The following is a 12,819-nucleotide window of genomic DNA, read 5'->3' as shown; positions in this document are numbered from 1 at the left end:
AACTTGTTAGGTCCCTCCAAGGAAAACAATCATTTTTCCTTCAATCTATTACAAGCATTTTTATTTTCTTTTGAAAACAAACATGATTAAAATGTCACTTGTATTCTTCATGATTGTTTCGTTATTGCACCCGCTTTCACTTGTAGAGGGATAGCAACGCATGCCGTGTGTTCATGGAGCAATCTCTTTCTTTTAAGGGTGCATCTGTTTGTAACCAAGAAGGTCACAAGTAGAAATTGTAACCGGATATTTTTGCCCATCATATGTAGATGTGGCATTAAATTAGAAAGCCTAATATTGTAATTTTAAAATTTGGTACAACCTCTCCCTCTCCCTCTCCCCTAGTTCCGACAGCACCCACCTCACCACCATCTCCGGCTCCCTCTCCCCCTCCCTTCCTCTCAATCTCTGGATTTCCCGAACCGAACCCTCTATATTCTTCTGCGGTGTCAACAAGTGCCTCTGGTTCCAAACTTCAACTGTTGTTTTCGGTCCACAATCCACTGCAAAGTGCTACAAATAATGCTTAGGGTTTTACTGGTCCTTGTATATCACAATGAATTTCGAAATGATGAGGAAATCAAATCGGAATCCCATAATTAATTAGAGAAATCCCACTCTCCACTCTCCCCATTTGATCTTGCAATTCCACTCTACATCTCCTCGATCATGGTGATGGTAGTGGCTGCGATGGTGGTGCCCGCTTGTTCCACTCCAATGTTTATGCTAATGTTAATGCCTCATCATGAATTGCCATTGCATCAATCACTTCATCGAAGCTTATCAAAACCACGTTTGTATCCGGTGCTTCCTCATCCATCACCGCCGCAGTTCAGCTGGGATTCAATTGATAAAATTGAACATCAGAAGAAAAAGAGAAAGCACCGAATACAAACCTCTGATTTTAAGAACAAAGATTTCTGGATTCGTACATGAGATTTTGGTGCTGTGAAATCTCATTCTTCATAGTTTGTGAGAATTGGATCACTCTGCAACTTCTGATTTTCAGAAACAAATATTTTTGATTTGTGAGGAGTTTGGGCTAGGTACCTAAAGTCTAGCAATTTCTTTTTCAGGGCTTTAAAGATCTGATTTTACTTAAATGGTGTGGAGATGGAAACGGTGGGTTGCTGCCTCTGATAACTGTGAGAAGTGGGCTGGGCGGGGGAGTTGCGGGGAATGGGGGCAAGGCTGAGTGCAGGGAGTGGTAGTGGAGGGGAGACCGAGACGGAGAAGAAGGGGGAGATTGTGAGAAGGAGAGGGAGGAGGGGGAAATTACGAAAATTACCCTACCTTTAAAAGGTGGCAAGTGATATGGGCTGGACAAATAAGTCCGGTTACAAAACATTGTTGTAACCGGACTGGTTACAAACAGCTTTACCCTTCTTTTAAAAAGATATATCCTCAAGAAGTGAATTTCCAAAGATCTAAATGAGGTAAAAAAGAACCCATTTATAAATAGAATTGAAATGAGAAATTGGCTAAAATGTGCAAACGGGCAAATATCAAACCGACTCACCAAGTCTCACATCAAAGATAAATAAGATAATGATGGAGACCTCAAAAGGGGAGGAGACACACAGCCATCCACTATGCCCTGGATTGAAGAATCTCTTGAAATGAAGGCCAGTAGGATTGTTAGATGGTTTGTATTCCTCGAGGGAATTGAGATCCACATTGGTCTTGTTATTTTTCCAATGTATTAAGCGAAAAGGGAAGGAAGATAATTAATTGTCTTGTTATTTTTACAGTGTAAAATTTTCATAACTACCAAAAAAATTCTCCATAACATAGAAGTATGTGCATATAGATTATACGTATGCACACCATCGAATTTAATAATTCCCTGAATTTGATAAATTCGCTTTGCATTCTGGGCAAGTAGGAGGTGGGATTGTGGGAACAGGCTTAGCTGTTAAAATGCATTGTTTGAAAACGATGAGTTGAAAATACCAAGGAACGAAAGAACGATATTCTATCAAAAAATAAAAATCGAAAGAATGAAGCGCCCAAACTCGGGGGAAAAAGTTTAGAAGACGAGCATACAAAATGTTTCTGAAGTACAGACCTCACAAACCATTATTATTATTACTATCCCTACTTTGAAAGGGTTACCTATGGGAACTACTGCACCTAAAAGTCCTTAAGATTGCGAGGATGAATTCAAAACCATCCTCAAAAATAAAATAGAGCTTTAAAAAATCTTCTGAATAGAAAAAGAATACACTTCCAGTTCCCACTTATCACTTTTTTCAGCAACCAAAACCTTCAGTCATTAATCCGTATAAAAAACACCCTCTTCAGTCTGCATTTTGTGAAGATAAGCATTTCAATGTTCCAAATTACACTTTTACAAGCTCAGATGCAGCAGGGGCAGGAGCTGGAGTAACACCACCAGTGGTTGGCCTGGAAACCACAGCAAATCCAATATCAGTACCTACTTTAATTTTTATTTTTATTTTTTTTTAAAAGGTGAAATGAATAAAGAAGTTTCAGACAGATATGGATTTCAATACTCCATATTGCAACATTTGGTAATTTGGATAATTAATTACACAATGATAATACTTTTTTTTTTTTTGGTAGAAACAATGATAATACTTCAAATGCATTTGCATAATGAAGAACTGGGCCCTTTTTCAGGTGCCTGGAACAAATAAAGGAATTAAATCCTCTTCAATTCTTGCATCGCCAAGTGCAGTGCAGTTTGGGGTTAAGAGGTCGACACGTAACAGGTGCAACATCCAAAGGGGCTGAGCTCGAGAAGAAAGGAAGAAAAAAAAGACTCAATCAAGCTTTGGACCGTTGGATGTTGCATTTGCCACGTGTCAACATCTCAACCTAAACTGCACTGCACTCAGCAATGCAAGGATTGAAGAGGATTTAAATGCAACAAATAAGGAGTGAAATGAAAGCAAAGGTTAGCAGGTCTGCCAGTCCACCCATTACTGACAGGAAAAAAAGACACGACTGCCATTAGCAGCTTCCAAGGAGACCAAATATTGGTGCACAATTTGAGATATCAAGTTTCAAGCCTAAACAGTAAAGACACATTCACAAGGTGCATGAAACCTTGAGTTATGCATGAACGAACCCAGCATAAAAAAAAATAGCACAGTAAGGAATGTTACTTGCACATCCCCATGAAGGAGTTAGGACAATAGTACTACAACCTGTAGATATTACAATGCAAATAAGGAGATGCCCTTGATTATTCCGTGGCAAGGCATGGCAGTGCCCCCATCATTTAACCCGCCAAATTGCCACTTCTGGGCATGAAAAGGCAGGGTCCATGTATAGAAGGACCCAAGATGACGACAAACCCAAGTCATGTTCAGCAATCAAATTTCAATGGAGCCGAAAAGATTTGCATACAGTGGAAGAAACTTACAGCCCAACAAAAACTTTGAAAGCATCATAAATGACCCATTGAACTCCAGTAAGGGTTCCAATCATAACAATACGAAGAGGAAGACCACGAGTAAAGAGACCCGCAACCCCTATCTTCTTCACAGCCTGGACCAAAGAAAAATTTATTAGGGGAGTTATAACTGGGAAAGTTGACGGAAGAAATATAGAACCATATGGAGTAACCAGGCTACTGCTGTTACTCAGTACTCACATCACCAACAGTTGCCCCTTTGGCATTGTTGAGGAAAGAGACAAGACTGTCAGCTGGATGAGAGACAATAGCACATAAAACACCAGCAACATATCCACCAGCAAAGCTAACACCCAACTGTAGAGGTTTGCTGCACTGGTCCTTCGAAGTGGGGATGACATGCTTGTAAATCATCTCCACAATGGTCTCAAAGGATACAAACTTCATCATGGTATCTGTGGAAATTATGATTGTCAGACAGACTCCTTGATATCACGAACACTTCAACAAAAGACCTAAGTAGGAAACATAAATACAAATGTAAAAATGCCCTCTCACACTGATTGAATTAGAAACTACACCTAAAATTGTATTCTGATGAAGCATGCCGCATGGGAATTCCAATAGGTGGTGGGATTATGGGAGTCCATTCATGTAAAGTGCTTAAAGGACTATCCCACAACATGTTTACCGCACCATAACTATTACATTAACAGCAACTTTTAGCCAGCTCACAACCATTCCGACATCAAGGTACCCTAAGGCTATAATGACTTGTATCAACAGCTCTCTGAACCACACCATCAGCATGCAGCTCCACTCAACATAAGTATGAGGATACTCTAAAATCCAGTGTTCAAAATTTCACTGAAATTGCCAAAATATTTTGAAATGACTACCTAAATTTGTATGCAAAATTTACCTAAATTTTTTAAATTTACCAAAATATTCCAGTTTCCGCAGAAAGCAAAATGAGAGCGCAAACAAACATTTCAAACCTTGCTCTAAACAGTGGGGACGGTTTCATGTCTGCATGCGTACAATCAACATAAACATGGATCATTTCCAAGATGAACCGCATGCAACAGGACAAACATAAAGCAGAGGAACAGAGCTGAATGAAATGAACACAATAACCTAACTAAGAACAGGAAACCATCCAGTTCAGGTCCCTCATATATTAGGGAAAAGAGAATTAATCATTGTTTGTAAGGATTGGGGAAGTTTCATTCATAGTTTTGTTTTAATTTCATTTACCTACTACCCTCCCATTGACTTCCAGCCAGACAGCCCAAGTGAACAAACCCACAGAAGCACCCACTTTCCATATGTGCGTGTTTAGGTGGCCAGGCAAGCCTGACCTATACTCATTAGTTTAGATCATCACAATTGAATCCCAGGAGATTTGTAAAAACAAATGGACCAACATAAATAAACCATTCAAATATTAGAAGGCTAAGCCCATTTTACATGATAATTACTGGCACTATGCACATTAGATCAGACCATTTGAAAATGGAGAACATATGTTCTTATGAGTAAATGAATACCACGTAGAATAAGAGAGATTTTTCAGCTTACATGGAATCTGACGCCCCCAGAGTGGAACAAGCCCCTTGTACAACCTGTAACAATGTAGTGGAGATAAAGCAATACATAACTATCACCATGTATTCTTTAATTAGTAAAAAGTACGCATCTATCTTTACAGAAGTATATGCATGTATAATTGAATGAAGAACATAAGTCCATACCCAAGATATCCTTCAGATCTAACAAACTTGGGGAGCCCATCAGACAACCCCCTAGCAAACCCTGGTTGGGTTTGCACACGGACCTTTACTGCCTCCATAGGGCACAGAGCAACATCGGCAATCACTTCAGCAGATGCAGAACCAGCAAGGTAAATCAAGGTCTTGTACTTGGCTGCATACTCAGGTCCAGCAATGTCTGAGTAGTATTTCTTAAAGAATTCGTAGAATCCAAACTTGCAGGCACCCTGCATACTATAACCAAGCAAGGTTGGCACCCAACCCCTGAAGAAACCCTTAACTCCCTGCTCTTTAAGCAAAACTCCAAAACCAGAACTGATGCTCTTGTACTTCGAGGGGTCGATCTGAGGAATTGACAATAATCATCGTTAATTAATATTCTTCCAATAGTTATAAAACAAACCTTTAAAAATCCAAGATCAAGAAGGAGTAAATCAAACACAAATTTATGAAATACAGAAATAGGAGATAAAGAAGAAAGAACTCCGAGAGGAGTTCAACCTTCCACCAGTCCATCGGATGTGACAGATCTGAAGCTTGATTAAGATGAACAAGACGAAACTATAATAGGGTAACCATAACAGAGTAATAACCAAATCGGTTTAACACAGATTCACAGCATAAACGGGACAACACAGTATCATTAGAAACTGTTCACCCCATCTTCTTGTAAAATCATTGTCAAACGTGAAACCACGCAAGCAGAGGCATGGGATTTTATATCTCAGACGACATGCTAGAAATCAATTCCAAACGAAGAAGGTCATAGAGCAATCCATTACAAGATACTCTATTCTAGTGCACGGTACTCCATTATTATTGGAGATTAAACGAAAAAGTCGAAAGCAAGATGTCCCAACTCAGTGAGGAACTTAAACGACGCAAGGAAGAAAGAAAAAAAAGGAAAGCTGAAAGTAAAATAGTAAGAGCCACTTCACGAAACCGCAGACAAATTTAACCAAAAACAAAAGAATAGTTGAAAAACGATGGATAGAAATCAGACCTGCATATTACATTTAACCAGATCCAGAGGAGTAACGGCCATATGAGTGAGACCACAGCTCAATATTCCACCGACTGTAGCAGCGGCGTAGAATGCCGGGGAATACAACTCGATCTTGCCGGGCTCGCTCGGAGCAGGAATGACGAAGTTTTTAGAAACTCCATTAGTGTATGTCAATGGCGAGCTCTGGTTTCGGTTGAGCAATTTCTCTAAATCTAGGGTCTTCTTCGACGAAGACGTCGAGTAGAGAAAGCTTGGTACGAGAGACTGGCGAGCGTTTTCAGAGAGAGCCATGAGGATTAGGGCTTGTGCTTTCCTCTCTCTCGAGACACGAATAGAAGAAAAGGCTACCCAGCAGTTCTTTCTACGCGAAGTGGGATCCAAGGCTTCGAGTGGTGAAAATATAGAAAGCGGAAAGCTAGGATTCGAGAGAAAACCTCCCCCGATCTCAGTGTCTGACTAGTTAGCAAAGGCTAGTCCCGCTAACACAATTCCTCTGCTTCTTTTATAGGAGTACTCGATATTCAAATGACCTGTTCTTTTAACAAATGTACAAACCCTGACATCTTATTTCTTTTCGTTTTTAATTAAAATGACATCTTATTTCCATTTTTATGAGAAATGGACTCCCACGCGCCTTTCGTTTGAATGGAACCTTTTGCCGCCCTCCTGTTGGAAGTATTTTCCAATATTTTTTCTTTTTGTGGGAGCGTGCCTCCTCTACATGCATGGGGCTAATTGATACGCATGCGATCATTTCCACCTTTAATGGGTGCAGGGTAGTCATTTCACTCTTATGTGTCTGGACATGGCAATACACTCCTTCACATAAACCATTTTTCCTTTTGGTTTTTTCATTAAGCCACTAATTTTGTTTTTTGAGGCTTATGGAAATCTTTAGAGCTCACAAAATGAATCTATATATGGTCTTTATCGACCTATAAAAGGCATATGATAGAGTGCTTAGAGAACTCATTTGGCATGTCCTAAGGAAGAGAAGGAGCTCAATTAACTATGTGGATATAGTTAATGACATGTATGAGGACGTGGTGACAAGTGTAAAAACTGCATAGGGACAAAATAGTGAATTCCCAATTACAATTGGGCTACACCAAGGATCAGCTCTAAGCCCCTATTTGTTTGCATTCATCATGGATGATTTAACTAGACATATTCAAGATGAAATCCCTTTGTGTATGCTATTCGCTGATGATATTGTTTTGATAGATAAAACAATGGAAGGGATTAATGCAAAGCTGGAACTATGGAAATCAAACTTGGAATCAAGAGGTTTTAAGTTAAGCAGAATGAAAATAAAATATATGATGTGTAACTTCAGGCAAACCATGAGAGATGATGAAGTGGTGAAACTTGAGGAGAGAGAGCTACCACAAAGTGAATGCTTTAAATACCTAGGGTCAACCTTTAACAAAGAAAGTGATATAGAAGATGATGTTTCTCATAGAATTAAAATAGGATGGTTGAAATGGAAAAGAGCATCAGGAGTTTTATGTGACAAACGTATGTCTATTAAGCTTAAGGGAAAATTATGCAGGACAATAATAAGACCAGCTATGATTTATGGGGTGGAATGTTGGGCAGTTAAGAAGAGTCATATAGATAAGATGAGTGTAACGGATATAAGGATGCTGAGGAGGATGTGCAGCAAGACCAGGAGAGATAGAGTAAAAAATGTTTGTATTAGAACCGAATTGGGAGTTACACCAATCCAGGACAAACTTCGGGAGAACCGCTTGAGATGGTTTGGTCATATACAAAGGAGACCCACGGATGCACCAGTAAGAAAGAGTGACCAGATTCAATTGGAATGAACTAAAAGAGGTAGGAACAGACCTAAAATGACTATTGGAGAAGTGGTAAGAAAGAATATGCATATATGATAGGGCTAGATCCTAGTATGACCGTGGATGGAGTTGTTTCGAGGTCAAGGACCCATGTAGCCGATCCCATGTAGGGGATGTTCTTGGGATGTTGCTTTGATTAATGCTTAAACCCCCTTTTTTTTTTTTTTTTTTTTTTTTTTTTTTTTTGGCCATTTCGAATCCATGTAGCCGACCCCATTTAGTTGGGATAAGATTATGATTGTTGTTAAATAAAAAATAAAAAATAAACAAAAAACATGACTCCCCTTATTACAGGCACTGGGGAACTGGGCCTAGAAGGGAACTAGAGGTTATAATTTTCTCATAGGAGTTCTGAATATCTAAAGGGAAAAGATTGGGCACACCACTCATACCGCACCCATACCACAAGCTAGCTCCCATCTCTCTTCCTCTATTGGTTAGAACTGTTGCATCAATCTATCCTCATGGCTAAAGATTGGGGACCTTTTAAGGAACCATTCTAAGACGGGGCCATCTAAAATCAACCTTTTCTTCTTAAAATGAAATTTTAGTTATAATTTTTTTTTCTTTTGATAGAAGATTTTAGCTATAGTTCACATGTCTCTACAATTGTGCTTGTGAGTCGCGCATTAAAATTTTCTTCATGTATTTTTTTTTTTGGGGGGTAGATTCTTCATGTAATTAAATATCTTTAAAAAATGTGATTTTTAAAGCTAAGGAGGCGTTTTTTTTTTTTTGGGTAAAAGCTACGGAAGCATTGACCATTTGTAAATGTGTAATGCAATTTTTATGGTTTCCTTTTAACAAATCAAAAAATTAGACTGATGGGGTGGGTATGTTTGTAATTGTGTGGCGAAGTACCGGGTACTTATAAAAGACACTTATTCCATTATGGCAACGGTCAGAGGCAACAACGTATATTCCACGTCATCTTTAACAGTTTAGCTTTATTTGTTCGCCTAATCGGCACTTTCCTTTTCATATGCTTTGCTTTATTTACTATCTAATTACGATGGGTTCTCCCATTATTGACCAAAAAAGGATTCTCGCGTTGGCCATTGGTAAGAAACAATCACGAAGGAAGCTGAGCCTGTGAGTGACGTTTGTCCTCATTTCATGGGGCATGAAAAGTGCATAGGTCGAGGTTTTCTGCTACGTTGGCAAGTCAGCCACGTATCTTATTGCTTAAGCAGGGATCTCAATGATGTCCTCTTACCCTTAAGATACACGTGGCAAATATGTCACGCATTATGTAATCAATTGCTAAAGGTTGGCATAAAAAATTGTCCATATTTTGGTCTTTTATTTTCCTTATAATAAGGTATTTTGGTCAATGTATTTTTATGTTTTTTTTTTTTTTTTTTTAACTTTTTATGGGATGTTCGGGTTTTTTTTTTTTTAACAATTTTAATCTGTTTGTTGTGTTGTTAAATAATGTAGACAACTGATCTCTCTAGGTCACCACCTAGCAGTATATGTTCCCTCAAATAATATTATAATTAAAGTAATAGATGGTTCAGATTAATAATTTTAGGGTGAGCGTTTTTTGTTGGGGAGTGCGACTCTAGCACGTGTGGGGCCAATGAGAAGGTACATTGGAGCATCATGGGGGTAGGATTTTCGCATTTCATTGGGGGTGGGGCAGTCATTTCTCCTCACAAAAAACTTTTTCTATACTTTTATTGGGAGAATATTCTCTGTGCTGAGGGCGCAGGCTGTGTCCAGACACATGGGGTTGGACGCAATGACCATCCTACCTCTTGAGTGGCAGACCCATGTGTCTGGGCGCAGCCTGCATTGCGGCACATAGAACATGAACCCAATTTTATTTGTCTTGTTTTTCTTGATACAAAACTGATATGAGAGAGAGGGTTCCCCCCCCCCCCTCACAAAATAAAAATAAAAAAACCAATGTATAGAGACTCTACAATTCAAAACAAAAGTGAGAAGATATTAAAAAATAAAACAAAAACTTTTCCAACAACCAATAGTGCAACTTTCCTCTGACATTAAATTCTTTTAATTTTTTTTTGTCTCACCTGGATTGAATATGTGGTCTACATGTGGAGAGTTTTTTCAAAACAACCATTGGTATGCTGTGTAGATTCCTCCCCACATTGGAAACATGGGGAACCATTGTTGTGGTGTGTAAACTACACTCTTCATGTGAAAGTTTTTCCCTAATACTATTATGAATAATTTTTTTATTTTTTATTTTTTTGTGTTGGGGAGAAAGACAATAGGCAACTATCGATTTCAAGGGCATACAATAAAGGCTCTCTAGATAAGTATCTCTAGTCATAAAAACATAGAAAAGATTAGTATCTCTAGAGAGATAAATATGGCAAAAGGTTTTTTGCACAGTTGTGTGGGGATATGTAATAACACTTCTAACCCCCCCCCCACGGCCCCCACCCCCATCCAATGGTTGTTAGAAATGATCGTGTACACAGTCATGGATAAAAACAAAGTGCATTGTATTTACTAGAATACTAATAAACATGCAAGGACGTTCATGGGATGTAGGCCAATACACTGGGTTAATAGATGAACTACACTTTGGAATCCGATACATGGCTATTTTAGGTCATGTCCTCTCTATCTAGACTCCAATGGTCGGAATAGTCATATCATCTATTGCTTATGGTCGAATAGTTAGGGTTAATTCTGTCATGTGAGATTTAGTATAATCACCAAATTTTATGACTTGATATTTTGCCACGTTTGACTTCTCATTGCCTTAATCTTAAAGTTTTTAAAGTTAAGGATAAAAAAGAATTTATATCATTATATCCTTATAAAGAGTTGTCACTTTCTTAACACACAAAAAAGGTTGTCATTTTTTTGCATACTTTTTTAAACTGATGTGTGAAATGACAAAATTATATCCTCATTAGGGTAAAAAAATATGAGATTACACAAAATAAATGGAATTACAATTTCTTTTAATCTAGCTTGATTACAACTTAGAAGTTACAACAAGATTTTTCAATTATATACAATGTATGCATGTACTATACGCTTTGGTTTATTTTATATGTGTTCTCCAACCCTATTATCAGTATAATTTTGAATAATATATTTTATTAAAAAAAAAAAACAATTTGAATAATATCGAATGAAAAGATTTCTCTTTGACTTGATTAAATTTTCACGTTCAAGATTTTAATTGCACACGCATACTCTTACGTAATAGGAGTATTTGACCAGCTTATGGTCAAATATATAAGTATATAATTGTGGCATCGGGGGTGGTTTAATAATTTTTTATTGGGGGGAGGGGGGTTGGATTTGGAGTATGAACTTATAAATTTAGTTCGAACAAGAGCTCTCTGTGGGAAGCGTGGCCTTTACGCTTATGTGAGGACCAATGGGAAAACATGTGACGGCATCAATAAGGTGGTCAGGACCGCCATTCATAGGGGTGGGATGGTTATCGTTACCCCCCCCCCCCCTTTTGTCTAGGCGAAAGGCACACTCTCCCTCACTGAGAACGTACTTTTCTCAAAAATATTTTTTGGGGATAAAATAACCTAAATTTCAAAGTGGTTAAAACTTTAGGGAGCTTAAAGAAAAACCATGCCCTGGGGTGACTAAGGAAACTTTAGTTTATATTGAATGATAGAGGAGGAACATAGACTACAGATGCATATCGAAAGTGAATTACAAGCCCACATCTGCAGGTTCGGCTGACGTGACTGGGAAAACCTGAAACTGGCCTGGCACATCTGTTAAACATGTCGAGCTCAAGCTCAAACCAAATATTATTCAGTCGTTCTCTGTGTGGAAGTCCTACACGTTTGAAGCCCGTTTTAAAATAAATGGCACAGTGGTCCGTCTAAGATCCGTTTAGCCCAATTATTGGTAGTCCGATTAAAGATTCCTGGGCAATAGTTTATAAATGCGACCTAGGGATGTAAACGGATCGGATTCGGATCGGATACGGATCGGATGTGATCGGAGCCGGATATTTCCTGACCGAATACGGATACCTCTAAACGGATTCGGATGCGGATCGGATTCGGATTTTCGACCATCCGTTTACATATCTGCCTTGTGTAACTCGGACCTTCCTCCCCGTAGCGGATACAATTATCTCTCAATCCATATCTCTTAGATCATGATTCTCTTTTCATCATATTCTAGAACTTGTTTAATCTTCAAAAACCCTAAAAATCATTATTTACTTAATTTTTTATTATTAAGTATTCGGATTTTTTTTCGGACGGATTTTAATCGGAGTATTCGGATTATTTTCCGGATATCTCTAAACGAATACGGATGCCCCTAAACGAATACGGATGCGAATTCGGATTCGGATTTCGGTTATCCATTTACATCCCTAATGCGACCACAACTGGCATATGCAGGCCCGAATATGTATTTGGGCAGTTACAATGCAAGGGGGTAAAAGGTGAGGCCTGGTTAAGCCCGACCGGTTGATACCATTACGTAGGGGTATCACTGGTCGGGCATGGTTGGTTGGTTGGTTTTAGTCGGACCTAATCGGACTCCATCGATTTAAGGTTTCTCACCATTACTAATCATTTAGGTAATTGGGCCTCGTAGGCAATGACATGGACACACTTCATCAAGCTTGTGGTGAATTGGGCTAATTGGTTAAATGGGCCTTAAACTGGCTATAACAGACTATAAACTAGCTAAATGGACTTAAACGGTAGGGGTGTCAATTTCAGCCTTTCAGGCCCGGCTTGATTATTAAACGTGTTGGGCTTATAATCGGGCAGTCCCCGTATGGGGTCCTAGCCCGATAAACACCCGATCGAACCGACTGAT

General features: G+C 38.8%; 1 protein-coding gene across 1 annotated transcript; it reads right to left on the bottom strand.

The window, feature by feature from the left end:
- Nucleotides 1–2,018: 2,018 nt before the first annotated feature.
- Nucleotides 2,019–6,589, bottom strand: LOC122656820 (mitochondrial phosphate carrier protein 3, mitochondrial-like). Its single transcript, XM_043851481.1, has 6 exons — nucleotides 6,158–6,589; nucleotides 5,137–5,498; nucleotides 4,964–5,007; nucleotides 3,623–3,837; nucleotides 3,392–3,516; nucleotides 2,019–2,406 (listed from the first exon to the last, which is right to left on the bottom strand). Exons 1-6 carry the CDS (start codon nucleotides 6,449–6,451, stop codon nucleotides 2,343–2,345), a joined length of 1,104 nt encoding a protein of 367 aa, XP_043707416.1. The 5' UTR covers nucleotides 6,452–6,589; the 3' UTR covers nucleotides 2,019–2,342.
- Between the last annotated feature and the right edge of the window lie 6,230 nt (nucleotides 6,590–12,819).

This window comes from Telopea speciosissima, chromosome 3, assembly GCF_018873765.1.
Source record: "Telopea speciosissima isolate NSW1024214 ecotype Mountain lineage chromosome 3, Tspe_v1, whole genome shotgun sequence".
NCBI lineage: Eukaryota > Viridiplantae > Streptophyta > Magnoliopsida > Proteales > Proteaceae > Telopea > Telopea speciosissima.
The sequence above is the reverse complement of the archived record's forward strand: the minus strand, read 5'-3'. Positions and strand labels throughout refer to the sequence as shown.

Excerpts from the sequence above, each read along its gene's own strand:
- LOC122656820 (XM_043851481.1), bottom strand. The coding sequence starts at position 6,451 with ATGGCTCTCTCTGAAAACGCTCGCCAGTCTCTCGTACCAAGCTTTCTC. Across the intron at positions 5,008-5,136 it reads AGATCTGAAGGATATCTTGG|GTTGTACAAGGGGCTTGTTC; the intron begins GTATGGACTTAT and ends ACATTGTTACAG. Across the intron at positions 3,517-3,622 it reads AAGGGGCAACTGTTGGTGAT|GCTGTGAAGAAGATAGGGGT; the intron begins GTGAGTACTGAG and ends TCTTTGGTCCAG.